The 14405-nt window shown below is 47.3% G+C and overlaps 1 protein-coding gene across 1 annotated transcript in view; it reads right to left on the bottom strand.

Annotated features, from left to right (window-relative positions):
- SLCO3A1 (solute carrier organic anion transporter family member 3A1) overlaps positions 1-14405 on the bottom strand; it is a 147862-nt gene that overhangs the window by 21171 nt on the left and 112286 nt on the right. Inside the window, exons 3-4 of the mRNA XM_050903227.1 lie at positions 7192-7290; positions 3921-4184 (exon numbers count right to left, since the gene is read on the bottom strand). Coding sequence (XP_050759184.1) covers positions 3921-4184; positions 7192-7290 — 363 coding nt within the window. The remainder of the gene's footprint in view (positions 1-3920; positions 4185-7191; positions 7291-14405) is intronic.

The following is a 14405-nucleotide window of genomic DNA, read 5'->3' as shown; positions in this document are numbered from 1 at the left end:
TTAAAACTACTCGTGTTAGCCGTTAATCCCACTCGATCCTATGAACTCCCTCCGAGGACTACAGGCTCTCCATGGCCCAGGACCCGCCTGCACAGCTGGGAGCTTCTGGCCCAGTGCTATGTGCCTGCTCCCAGAGAGCACTTTTGGGGAGAGAAATCCAGGATTCAGAGCAGCTCCCTCTCTAGGTATTTGGCAGATTGGTACACAGAGCAGGAAGGAACCAAACAGAAGACAAGACAGCTGTCAGCTGTACATCCCAGCTCTCCTACGCTCTTGGAAATGAAGCTGGACAGAAACCAAAATGTTTCTAGATCTAGGGAATTTGCAGTTTTGAAATTCATTTAATTCCACAGTGAGTTTTCTTTTAATTCCTTGTGAATGAGCTTCTCTCTCCAAACCTGAAGGATTCCATATCAGTTTCAATCCTTTTAGGTTTTTAATCTCTCTTGCTAGACAGACAGGCAGAATGTAATGAATTTCTGGTTTAAATCATTGCAAAACAAAATGCATTTAGAGCAGAATGTTTCAGGGGTGTTAAAGATAAAGCCAAGGACGCATTTTCAAACCCGATTTCATCAGAACTGACTGCTCAATTCAGTAGAAGTGACATTTCCCTATGAAAAAAAAAAAGATATAACAAAATATTTCCAAGCACGTCCTGGAGCAGGTGGTGGGTTAGAGGCAGTGTGTTAACACCAAGTGGGAGGGCAGATGCTGGGCAGACATGAGCAGAAGGTATAGGTGCCCTGACACAGCTGAGCATCGTCTCCGGCCCCAAAGAGCAGAGAGGTCCCCGAGGCAGACCAGAGGTAGGAAAGCAAAGTTGTGCCCCCAGGACACCAAGGACTGCTGCAGCCCACGCCTGAAGTGCTTTCACAGACCATACGGAGAGTGCAGGGCTGGAACAACCCTGCCAGGCTGCCAGCCGAGAGCAAAGAGCAATGGCAGCATTTATCCATCCTCTCCCTGCTATTAATCCTCCACTTCCCTGTGCTCCCAAAATGGATTTGCGTTGCTTTACTGAAATACCAATCAGGTAACGCAGCACAGCATTCATACGCCAGTTTAGCAATGGTAAGCACCTCCCAGGACTGTCCCTGAGCCATCATGCCCCTGCCAGCGCCGCTGTGCAGAGCTGCCGTGGCAGCTGCCCGCCGCCTCTGCTGCCTTTGATCCCCTCTTCACCTTGTGCCGTTCAAAGGCACAGTCTTCATTTCAAGTTCAAAGCTCCTCTTAAGGATGCTTCTTTTCCCGGCATGAAAATACCCCACATGAAGAGATGCCACGGCTTCCCAAAAGTTGGGCCCTCCCTCCTGTTTAGACCTTGATAGAGATGTAAAAGACTTTCTGATACTTTGAGCAGGTTGCTTTTACCTTAGTCCTAGCTCTTCTGCGTGCTAAGGCTAGAGACAGGCAAGGGATCTCACCCAGTCCTACATCTCACTGTCTTTCAGCAAATCTTGTAGTGTCTCGAGCATCCTCCCACGTGCCAGTCATGCCATGTCGCTAGCTGACAGCCGTGACCCAGCTGGGAGCATGTCTCCAACTGACACCACCCCGCTTCCTCTCCTGCCATGTCCACTCAACTTGCAGCAGTCTCTGCAATGCTTGATAAAAATAAAATAAAATAAAAAATAATCAAACTCCTTCAATAGCCAAAAAGGCCAGTTCAGCCTCCGAGGATGCACCGTTGATACACAGTGCGTTCGCACGATCAGTTCAGAGAAACAACTCTTCCTCCCCATACTGTGCACAAGAGATGGACGATCCCACACCTCCATGCAGGCATGGATTTATGCCCGGCACACACCTGCCCAGGACCGAGCTGCGGAGACAACACTTGCTAAAGAGGAGTCAGAGTTATGGCCACACAAACCCCGATGAGCGTTTCCACCCACAACTCCACGTACAGGTACATTCTCTGCCGTTCAGCTTCACAAATATATGCAAACCCCAAAGCCCATGATAGGACAGAAGACATGACTACGCATGCACATATATATTTTTAACCTCTGTATATAATTACCAGTCCTTTTTATCCTAGGAAAAAGGCTAAACAGTCTAACTTTCCCCAAAGGAAACTATACAATCAACAAACAAATTAAGGATACTAGGTCCTGCCACATAGGAATGCATATATATATATTTCAACTGCTGGAAAAATAATGTATATACACAGCAAGATTCAACCCATCACCTTAAACACTGCTCATCAGGAATGAGTGAGGCACGTTTGTCTTCCCTTGCGGTACATGTCTGAACATCTCCTCCAGGCGGGCACTTCAGCAAACACGACTCTTGACCACATTCTGACTGTGACAATAGCGGCAAGGGACTTGAAAGGAGATGTCAGCTACCAACACCGTGTCGTCTGTGACAGCCTCAAAGGCATAACTAAAAAGGTCATTCCCTGTCTTATTTGATGTAATGTAAATTGTATTTCAAAGTCCATCTACAAAGAGACTTCTGGAATACCAACTGATTCGAAATGGGAATGAGAAGGCTAATGTGGAAGACTGTGGTGCCTCCTGATGTAATCAATACTTTGAAGCATATGGATGTGGCGGTTTAATTTCTCTACTTCAGTGAGCAATAGATGCTCTAGGAACTCCCCCACGGCCTCCCTGTGTGCAAGAAACTCAGCTTGCTCAGCACCATCCTCAGGCAGAACTGCTGTCCCTCCAAGCAGCAGGGACAGGCCGCATTCTTTCATTTTTCTATATGAAAACCTGCAAAAATTTCCAGTGCCCATTCCAAAAAACTCAGTGGCAAGAAGCAGATGCTCTGATGAGTCCACGACAAAAGCCACAGAATTATCCAGACGGACATACCATGGGAAAAGCCCATTCCTCAAACTTGAGAAAATCCTTGTAACAAGGATGAAATGATGAAGAAATTAATTTTACTGACAAATTTTCAAACAATTTATCCCTTTATGTTTCTTTTGAATTTTCTCATCAAGTCAAAATTTCATATCTTTGACCTTCCCTTAATGAACAACCACATCAACTACTCAAGGCATTTTTATATGTAAGAAAACACTTTTTTCCCCCCAAAGTCTCTTTTTCCTTCCCACTCGCACCTCATTCAACTCCCAATTAAGGTGACTGCACAGGGAGTAAGTGATTTTGTCCTCATTTATCTAAATGCATTAGGCAGTAATGAAACCCGCTCTGCCACAGTGACAGAGAGTGGGAAGCAACCACCAGTGCTATAGAACCACCCTCTCAGATGAAGGATTTTCCAGTGCAGCCTACAGAAAGGGTATCTGCCCACACTCTCCCACAAAATGCTGGATCCTTAGCTGACCTTAATCAGAGCCAGGTCCACTTCCATCACTGCAGGACACGACGTGGGGTTTTCTATTCTAATTTGCTACAAGCCATGCTCTGCCCTGCCACTTTGCTGCTATTCTGGGCTGGTATCTACCACTTCCCCATCCCAGTTCAAGAGCTGCAGTGGTGCCCAGCACTCATTGCTTTGTATCTGGGATTGCACCAAGCTGCAGCTCAGATGCCGGGAGCTCCCAGTTTCTTTTAACCACCCTTGCTGGCTCACTCTCTGTTTCGGGAGGCAGAGGGGAGCACGACAGTAGACTGAAGAGAATTTCACAAGTTGCTCTGGCAACTGTGTCCCCCTTCATTTTTTTTATCGACTCTACAGGACTATCGTGCATTTCTGAAACTTTGTAGTTTAAAAAAACCCCAAACCTTTCAAGTGGAACAAAGTCTCTCTTTAAAATGAGAATAATGCCAGAGATAATTAGAAGCTAGGGACTGAAATTTCAGGATACTGAGTTTTTTGGGGGACTTTTTTGGGGTAGAGGTAGATAGCCCAAATCAGAGACCAATTATAAATCCAACCAGCTGTTAACTTGTTGCTGACTCTTGCAGAAAACGTGACAAGAGCCAGTGTCTCACCTCGCAGTTGCTGGAAGCAGGTCGTGCTGCTCTCCCCGTCCAGTGTGTGCCGCAGGACCCCGTTGCTCGGCTTGGGTCTCTCGTAGTCCCTCTCGGGAAGCATGGCCTGCTCGCTCTCCCCGGCGTGCTCTGGCCGCGGGGGCAAGGACTGTGGGAACCCGAACATCGGCAGGGACGAGAAGAAGAGTAAGGCACCACAGAGCAGGAAGCCTCCCCACCACGCACCGATCCACCGAGGGTCATCTGGGGTTATGTCCAGCTTACCTGCAAGAGCACACACACGTGTCAGTGGCTTGGCCGCAAGGAGGGGAAGACAACAGTGTTAATGATCCTGTAGGCTAGCAGACGGTTGTTGGGGCCTTTATTGGCTGGTGAGGGGCTCCCAGACACAAGGTGGGGACCCACAGTGCATCCCACACCCATATCGTGTGAGCCACCAGTGCATAAAGACCTCCACATCCAAGAGGTACTTAGGACAAGCAACCCATCACCTTCTCTATCTAGATGGTACATCCAGCTTCTGCAACGCCCTGTAATCAGAGCTGCTCTCCAGTGTCTTTGGCTCTGCCACCTCTAGGAAGCCAACGTATATCAGTCAGTGTCCCCCGTGCTGGCACGGAGGTTTTGGACATCACTGTCCCAGCGTGTCAAATGTGCACACACGGCTGACATACCTACTAGCACAAAGACCTGCATGGAGAAGAAGCAGCACAGACAAGGACGCTGCATCTCCATCCCAGCTTACCCTTTTTTTTCACTCCCTGCTTTGAATTCACAGCCCTTTTCAGCAAAGAAGAGATGGGCATTTGGGCTTTATGGGCACCTGTGACTGTGTGGAGGGTGAAACAGTCCTAAATACTGGAAAAGAAACCCACCCACTGCATCAAATGGGCTCAGAAAGGTAGAGAAATCATCAGAAAATGAAGAAAAGCGGAGTAAAAGGCAAGAGTATCCTGTAGGCCATCACTCAGGGGAGATAAGGAAAAAGAAGGCTCTGGAGTCAGTTTGGGAGAATAAAAATAAGCAGCAGGAGAGAAGAAACTGTGTTCCTAACAGCCGCCTCACTGCCACAGCCACTCGGCAAGCCAGTGGAGGGTGCCCAGCGCCAGAGCTGACTCCCGGAGGAGACCTGGGTCTGCGTGGCTGGAATAACAAGCTCCTCTGTTCATGTCTGTCTGGTTGCCGCCACTCTGAAAAATCTGTCTCAAGTGAGGCAATCAAGTTGTCTCTCAAGCAGAGATGGAAGGAAACTCTTTTCTCCTTAGGGAAAATAACACGTAGCTCTCAAATATATATAGTTTGAAAAATAGTGTTTTGGAGGGATTGGATTCTTCTGCTGTTATTTCCTTCTGGATGAAGTGCATTTTTTTCAGGTTCTTGGGAACACAGCCATGTGAAGAGCCACATAAACCAAGGTCTTCTTTATATCCCCTTCCTAAAATAGGTCCCACACACAGCAGTGTGCCCTGGCATCCCACACCTCCTGCCTGAAACGGGGAGCAGGACAGGGCTCAGTCTCCTTGTGCCACCCTGAGCTGCAAGGCAGAGCCAGCTACAACGTGGAAACTCTTTCCCATACAAAAACAGAGACCATGCGTGCCCCAGCCTTCACATGACAGCGACAGACCATGGTCAAAGCCAGCTGGACCTGCAGCTGGACAGTGCTATACCCTCCCTATGATCTGCTGAGCCACAGCCCCTCCAGGCTTCTCAGTAATAACTCTCCACCATTCTCCTTCCTGGCTCCGTATTTGGCGATTTTTAAGCTGTAAATACAGAGCAATGTCTTATGTTAAAAATGGCCAGATCACATCAAATCAACTTTTTAGCTAGGCCAGCATCCTGCCTCTGATGCTAACCAGCTGCAGATGCACAGAAAGTCCACAAGAATAAAGTCAACATATACCTGATATTATTCTTGTGATTTGTGGCTCAGGGGCTTCCTAAGCTAGATTTGATGTCATGTTCATTTTTTCTTTTATAAACTCGTCCAATTGTTTTTGAATCCCTTTGTAGACTTTTAACACCCTACGGTGAGGAGTTCCACAGCTTCCACTGGGAAGAAGAAATATCTTCTTCTGCACATTTGTATTTTGGAGTAAATTATACTTAATAGTCAAATATGTAACGGGGTTCAAACAAGCTCCTCTGCCTAGAGGACCAAGCGAGTCTTTGGCATACCTTCGCTAAAGCCAAGGAATGAAACGGGGCCGTGTGGTGTTTGACCAAGCCGCAGCTAAAAGCCTCAGCCATCAAAAAAGACACAGTTTTCCTGCTCATTCAATATTATTTAGATTTGTTCAGCTGCCATGTGCATGCAAGACCAAGAAAGGGCAGTAGCACTTTTCCAGATTTGCACAATCCCGTTCTGAGTCTTGCAAGTTAAACTCCAGCCAAACACATCCTGTGAAGATGTATTTGCAACATCATAGAACTGGAGTGTACCCTCAAAGGGGACAACATCCCTCCAGCAGGATGAGAGCCTGTGGGATCAGAAGGAGCTGAAAACTGTAGAAAAAGCATCTGAACAACTGAGGGAAAAGAATGAAGCATCAGGTTTGCAGTCTGTAGCCAAAGGGCTTGGGGAGCAGCGGAGAACAGCCTGTTACACATTGCCCTCTAATGGCAAAGACCACATAGTGCAGGTAGCAATAAAAGCAGAATTCACATATTTTTTCTTAACGAACAAAAAGACAATCTGCAAACAATTTGCTTTAACCCAAGTGCAGAGTCAAGGTGAGCAATAATTAGCACTGCTTTGGGAAAAAGCAATAATGCTGTGGGACTGAACCTGTCCAACCAGATAGGGTCATTCACATGAGGTGCCAGGCGTGGGTCTTACTGGTGTGCCTCCATCAGAGAGCCTGGATGGTCCTCCCAGGTCCTGGGGATGGCAGCTCTCCAGATTTCATCCTGTGCTCTGGACACAGCTCCCCTGGCAAGACGATGTCCACAGCTAGCCAGTGTGCCCTGCCACAATGATACTTTAAGGTGCCCTCCAAGAGCTGGGCTGAAACTCATCTCGCAGTAGAAAAGCCCATACAAGGGAACAAATTTTAGCTACCACGAAGCTGTTATCTATAGGGACAGAGTTGAAAACTTCTGAGTCCCAGTCATAAAACCCCTCTAAAAGTGACACCCATACATGCAAGAGGCACTCAAGATGGAATGAGATGGAATGAGCAGTTTCCAGCTTGTGAGCATCAACATTTTTGTCCTGCTGATACAACATTAACATACTTGATTTGAAACCAAACTCAGTTCTCCTTACTTGTGTCAATGAAGACAGCATCCACATAGATTTTGGTACAGAAGGAGCCCAAGATAAATCCACAGGCTGGTCCAAATACCAGCATCGTAAACAGGATCCCTACAAGGAGAGAGAAAAGAGAAAATTAGTACTAGGCTCAGGTTATTCATGGCAAGTTGTTTTGCTTGTCTCCTGCAAGATGCTATTGCCCTACTGATACCAAATAGATAGGGATATGTCTCTGTGTCAAATGCTTCAGGCAAAAGAGCGCCCTAAATGCTTTTTGCTTTTCCATATCTCTTCAGGAAAAAGAATAGATGGAGCTGTGATAATGCTGAAGGATTTCTATTGAGCTGAGAAGACAGTGTGGATGTATACTGTGTTTTGGCTGGCTGGCTGCTCTGAAAGATCTCTTACTCAAAAGCACAAGGTAAAGTAGACCTGCCTTCTCCCCACAGGGAAGTCTATCTCTGCCACCTCCAGCTAGATTCCTGGTAGACAGGGATATTTGCAGAATTTAGGGCCAGCAAATCTATGAAATGCAGCATTGTCACAGACTGCTGGATAAAGTCCCTTTACAGAAGTAGGAGCACTCTTCCAAATCTGTGAAGCTCTTCTCCCCATCATACCCCCATGGCAAATATTCCCCAAGGTGCACAGCTCTTCCAGCCTCTCACAACTGCTCACTCCTCCTGCAAAACCTGCATGAAATTGCCAGTGTAATGCCAGACGAAGAGCTATTATAAGTAAATTACTTATTTGCTTCAACACGATATTTAGAAGCATTTATTCTCACTCCCATTTTGGCCCTGAAACAGGAACGCTACAGGCACACCGCCAGCTCTCAATTATCCAGGGCAGAAAGGCAGGGGGACACAAGGATAATCCAGAAAAAGCAGCAGCAAAGATAACACAAAACATTTGTAAATTAGACAATAGGAACATATTTGGTACCTTCACATTTGGGATAGAAAAACAACAAAAAGTCCCCAAGGACCCTTGTAAATGGCTTTCTGAAGGAAGCACAGGCAGGTCTGAGCAGCACGGAGCAAAGCAGCACCTGCTCGTTTGCTCTGGGGCAGAGCGTGGCTGATGGACCCATGTGCACGCTGAGGGGGCAGCTCTTTGGGACCCTCAGCCAGGGATGTGTCAGCCTGTGCTGGCACCAATCCTGGTGTTGCTGCACTTCAGAAATGTTCCATGAAGGAGCTTATTCACCTCTGGGTGCTTTGCTCGCTCTCCTTCTGCAGCAGGGTACATCCCACACCTCTCTCCAAATCTCCCTGGGGGTGCTGCCTGGCATGTCGGTGCATTCATAATGCACTTCACCGTAGCTGTCTCAACCCTCAAGTTCCTTAACTGCCAACTTTTAATTCCCATGTTCTCTGTCTGTGCATTTCTCAGGAGTTGGAGAAATGATCAGAGCTGCAAAATATTCCCAGGAGACCACCAGCCCTACGCAAGGCAAACTGCACCTGCCAATGACAGCTTAGCCAAGCAGAATAAGCTGGTGTGGTCAGAAAAAACTTCACCTTCATTTTTAAAACGCAGAGTGCAAACTTATTCCTCCAGGTTTGTGGCACCGTGACTCCACTAGATTAATAACTAGGTACAAAGCAACGGCGTCTCCAGCCAGCCACTGGTGCAGAAACGCAGCGCGTTAATGCCTTCACAGCTATCACCTACAGAAGCAAGCGGGAGAAACAAAGGTGGTGGGAGGAAAAAAAAGCGTCAGGTCGTACAAGCCGCAGTAACGAGTCACTGCTGTCAGGACAGCGGCAGAAGCTGCTGTCCCTTGCCCCGTATCTCAGCTAAGCTCAAAGCTGCAGCAACGGCACTGCGCCGCAGCCCATGCTGCCAGCTTAAATTAGTCCCCAGGGTCTCTAGCCATGATGTCCATGCCAGTAGTGGAGCAAGCTATCTTCCCTCCCGCAGTCACCTTGTCCTCAAACATTGGGTTTGTGCTCCATGATCCAGCAGTAAGTCAGGGAACTTGTGCTCCTGAATCAACAGAGCTGCTTAGGAAGCCCGTGCCTTGCTCACCCAGGGATCTATAAAGCCTCACATGGGAGATCCCAGTCCCTGGTTACCTGCAGAAGCACTTTGTGGGACGTGAAACGAGTGAAGAGACAGGTCGGGAGAGCATGGAAAAGGGATTTCTTTTCCCAGCACACCCAGCACCATCTCCCTCCTTCCCAGCCCCAAGGCCTGCCCCACTTGGAGCTATAAAATTTCCAGTGGCATTTTATAAAATACCCACATTGCATTTTTTTTGGTCACTAGATGGCATTAGTGTTTGTCATTCATTCTACAAGTGCCACGCGGAGCAGGCTGGGTGACCGTGCAGCCCACCCCGGCTCCCCAAACATGATCGCGTTACTGGGGGTCCTACAGCCCCTGGGAGGGTCGCACTGACAGCAGGGTGCTGTCTTCACCCACGTATCTGCCATACGTGCAATCAGGTTGCACCCTTTGCCTGTTTGCATGCAGGAAATCACAGATTTCAGAACAAACTGTTCTAAAACTGGAGTTTTTACTAAAAGAGTTTAAACAGACAGCATCTAGCAGAGGCATGGCTATGACTATTAGTCTGATGAACAAGCCAGCAATCAAAGATCCGGTTTATCTTTGATGACTGAATATTAATCACGAATTTCTATGTAATTATGGTCAAGCAGGCATGGACACACTGGGCCTCACACTGGTTGGACCAGTGCCTGGGGCAAACAGAGCCCATGTTTTGGATGAGGAGCCCTTGGATTTCAGCAGGAGTCATGACATTGCTCTGCTCTTAACTTCCCTACCCTAGAAGGGGTAAGGGGAAGGAAAACCCAGGCAGACTTGAGCACCTCCTCTTTCCCAGTCCCGGATCCTCAGCCCAGACCCTGGTACCCAGCACTGCAGCGGGCACTGGCAGAGAAACCTGCTCCTCCAGAGCTGCCTGAAGGTTCACATCCGCAGGGATGACCCTCTCCGAGGGAAGGCTGCTGCAGGCACCAAAGCACCCCGGGCTGTGACAGGTTCCCACAGGCACAAAGGAGCCCACGGGGCTGCTGAACTGCTGTCCCATTGCCATGATGAGACCTGTGTGTGCAAGCAGAAGGACTGCGTGGCCAACAGAGAGCTGCTTCCAGGGCACCCACAACCCAGAACAGGGCAGCTCTGCAGCTCTGGGCACCGCAGGACTGGTTTAAGACCTTGAGGACAGGATGAATCAGGCATGACCTGCTCTTCACAGGCAGCAGATATTTGTTTTCCTTTTTTTTTTTTTTTTTTTTTTAAACCTATTGCTGGTTGATTTTCTGTAAGTGTTTAACAGCTCTGGAGAACTGGGAACACACCAAAACTGTCATTTGGCACAGATGCAGGCTCACGTGTCTAAGCAGGCAGAAGGATAAGGACCAGTTCTAACCCTCTAGGCAGCACCTTTGGATGTACCAGTGTTGGGCTGAAGAGGGACAGAAGTTTGTCCCATGATGATCTCCAAACCACTGGCAGGTTTGTCAGAATGTGTGTATACAGGCAAAACCACAGAACTGTAGTGTGTTTCATAGAGCGAAGTCTAAGACAAAGAACATGGAAAAAGATCATCCTTCTCCAAAAAACCCCAGGGAATATTTTCCCCTTTTTCCAAAGCAGAAGTGAGCAGGGACCTTTTGCTAGTGATCTATCAGCAGCAGGGAGATGCTCGCAGAGGCAGTTAGCTCAAACAAAAAGCAAACGTCAAGAAAGCTGCGGCCAGTGCAGGTACATGCACCAGCACCTGCGACAGGTGAATGCTGCCCCTCCTCACACTATTTGCATCGCATGGCAAAACCCCACTTCAGAAACAAGCCGTGGCCTCAGTTATTAAAATACCACATTTCATATCCTGGCGGCTGCAAGCTGGAAGGCATTATTTGCTCTGGAATGTCCTCGCTAGAGGGCAATGTGGGATAGAGCATCCACTGAACAGGGAAACAGGTATGTAAGATCTTACAATAAGATATTAAATTATTTTTCACCTCTACACTAGCTTAAGAAACCCTCACGATAATTGTCTTTTTACTTTTTCTATAGTTTGTCCTAAAATCAAGAAAACAACTGGTTCACCCCATGCCCTTTTTGTTACCTTTTTTCGAGACTCCAGCAAAATCCTACCGTTGCAGTAACAGTATTTTACACTTTATCTCACAAATCAAGCAGGTTTTGGAAAACCCAAGGCATGGACTGTCACGATGGATAGTCTAGGGCCTGTATAGAGCCGGACCATGCTCAAGGATCAACGAAGCACACCACTGGGCACAAGAATTAGGCTATTAGGCAATTGGGATAGTGCTTGTGGTTGAACATTTATGTGGAATTGAGGGCTCAAGGGGAAATTAGCCACGTTCGAATTAGCTTAAGACATTCTTCCTCTTTTGAGAAATTCTGCACGATTGCTAGTGGCCCCCCATTATTAGAAAAACACTCTCCATATCATCCACCGCATCATGCAACCACAAAGCTGCCGCTTAGTAGAGAAGGAGGTCTAGCAAAATCCCTTTTCCCCATCCTGGGGTTGCTGCTAAGGATAAAGATGTGCTGAACTTGCAGATGGCTTTAACACCACTTGCTAGGTCTTTTCCCATGTTTCTCTCTAACTTTTAGATCAGCCTGATTTGATAGAGCCAGAGGGCACTAATACCAGGAGCAAACAGATCAAAGGTCTAATCCTGGCTCCATCAGTCTCTTGCAAAACTCCCATTGATGGCAACATAATTGGCGATCAGTATGGGATACTGCAGCCTCCTCCCTTTCACTCTCAGCTTAAAATTTATTTCTATTGCTCAGAGCAGTACATTCAGTAACAAACATCCTCCTTGAAAGGAGGAAGGGAACACATCCAATACTGCCCTGGAAACAAATGCTTCTTGCTCTGCAGGGCTGCCTGAGCCCCTTCAAAGGGTCTATGCTTGGTCCTGCATCCAACATTTCAAGGAGGAGCAGGCCATGTCCCTGGCGTAGTTAGCCCTACACTGACCAGTGAAAAGTAGGATGAGAAAGGTTTCTCCTTTATGCAATTTGGTGGTTTTTTTTAATTTTAGAATTTTTTTTTTTTAAATTCTTTCCAAATTATGGCAGTTCTTAGAAATAAGTCAAGAGCTGTGAATTAAAAACCAAAATGACCTTGTATTGGGACAATTCAAACATTTTGTTTGATAATTCGCAAATACTTCTTTTCAGTTTGGGTCCTTTTAAAGCACAATTACATTTTATTTTGAAAACAGCTGATCATTTTCAGCCTTGCTGCTCTAACCCTTTCACCACTCTCCTTGCCCCCAAAAAGGCAGGGGGGGGGAAGCAGCAAGCCAGGCTGGACTGCGAAATCAGAAATATCTTCCTCCCCATCTTTTCAAATGGAACAATTTGCCAAATCTTACTTTGTCCTGCCAACTAACAGACATTTTCCAGGGGCTGAGGAAAGAATTGGGACAGAGGAGAGTATTAGATCTGACATTTTGTGATGGGATTTTATCACGAGTAAGGCCCAGGACTTATAATGCAGTTTTCCATTAGAGCAGAAGAAGGAGCAGCAGCAGGTACCACTACATCTGTGGAAAGACTGTGGCACAGAGATGCTGCTCAGTCAGTCATGCAAAATGCACAAGAACCAAGTTGCAAAGACAGGGATAAAGGATGTCAGTATTTCAGTAATAAAGAGCTGTCCCTTGGCAATCCAAGTTGATTTCCAGCAGCAACAGGATCCCAAAACACAAGCAAACTCGTGTTGTTTGCAGCGTGAAGCAGGTGACGCATCAGCTCGATCTCTGTAACAAATTAACTGGGGACAGTAACTCCCAGCAGAAACCCTCCTGGCTAGAAATAAGACATTGAGAGAGACGCAGCAAGGCTTGCCAGCCTCACCAAGGTGCAGCGAGGAGGCACCACAGGTACAGCTCACCGGGGAGTAAGAGCAGGTTCAGCACAGTCATGGGCTGAGAAAAAAAACACGGGCAGCTAAAGGACACCAAGTCACTTCAGTTCAAAGCCTCAGCCCCACCAGGGGCTGGGGACACAAGGAAATTTATTTTGGAGAGCTGCCAACAAGCGTCAGGTGAAGGTGAGCTGGGTAGGTGAGACAGGAGGACGAAAAGCAGCATCTTCCATGCAGGAGAGCATGCAGGGCTATCAGAGCAGGAGCCATTCCTCTTACTGAAGCCAGAGATGTTTCCCACCACGCCCCCATTTCTACTTCCTAATCCCCTTCCGATAGGGTGTTTCCTATGTCTGTCCTCTTCTACCTGCCTGCTTCGTTCCTTTACATGAAACCCTGAAGCAAAATGGTCAGGAGTCTGGGTTTTGTTTCGCTTTATAAAGGAAGCAATGCACTTTGTAAGGGGATTTAGTGAACAGTGGCAGGAATGTCAGAAGTACCCTATAATGTCGGGAAATGAGAAAATGAAAAAGTCATGTTAAGCTGTCATCTTGTTCTATCTCACATTCCTCCTAAGTCCTGATACGAAGCATTACAGCATCTGCCATTTATTTTGCCCAACAGACTATGCAATAATGTATAACAGCAGGATACATACTTCTGACTTACGCCTCACAGCGTTTAGATACAAGTTAAGGCCTGCTTCAGGAACATACCTGAATCAAACTCTTTGGCTTCAAAGGAACTGGCCCAGGAGCACAGGAGAAGGTGTTAAACCAAGAGCTTATCCCCAAAGATGTTGAAGGCTTCTGTCCTCATCTGCCTCGATATCAAACTGGTCCAAACATCAAATCTCCCAGCCAAGAGTCAGTGCCACTTCCAGGTTACCAGCACGATGACCTGCTTCGTGCCTTTGCTCTGTGCATTGGGTGCCACATTGTCTAATGTTCAACTTAAAGCCCAGTTTTTAGAGATATGTGATTCGTCGAGCATCTCAGCTCGATACTCAAGAATCCACCTAGCACTGCAGACCCATCTCACAGTACCGCACAGGCATCCTGCTGCCAGGACTGAACTGCTATTCCTATTTGTGCTAGCCGGTTTAAAGCCTACCTTGAGCACATCTTCCTGAGCTCCAGTCACCAGTGCAAGCACACCCTGAGCCCAAGGGTTCCTAACCTTCCTGGCCTTACCGAGTGGCAGACTGAGATGTGATTGAGAAGCACTCACTTTGGAGAGCTGGGGGAGAGAAAAAAGGATGGGAGGTTACACTGAGAAACGTCAACGTTTCCTCAGTGTTCCCAGCTGCAGGATGGAGCTGGACATGGAGCTGAATTAC

The sequence above is a fragment of the Gymnogyps californianus genome, chromosome 11 (assembly GCF_018139145.2).
Source record: "Gymnogyps californianus isolate 813 chromosome 11, ASM1813914v2, whole genome shotgun sequence".
In the NCBI taxonomy this organism is placed as follows: domain Eukaryota; kingdom Metazoa; phylum Chordata; class Aves; order Accipitriformes; family Cathartidae; genus Gymnogyps; species Gymnogyps californianus.
Note: the sequence above shows the minus strand (reverse complement) of the source record. Positions and strands in the feature narration are given on the sequence as shown.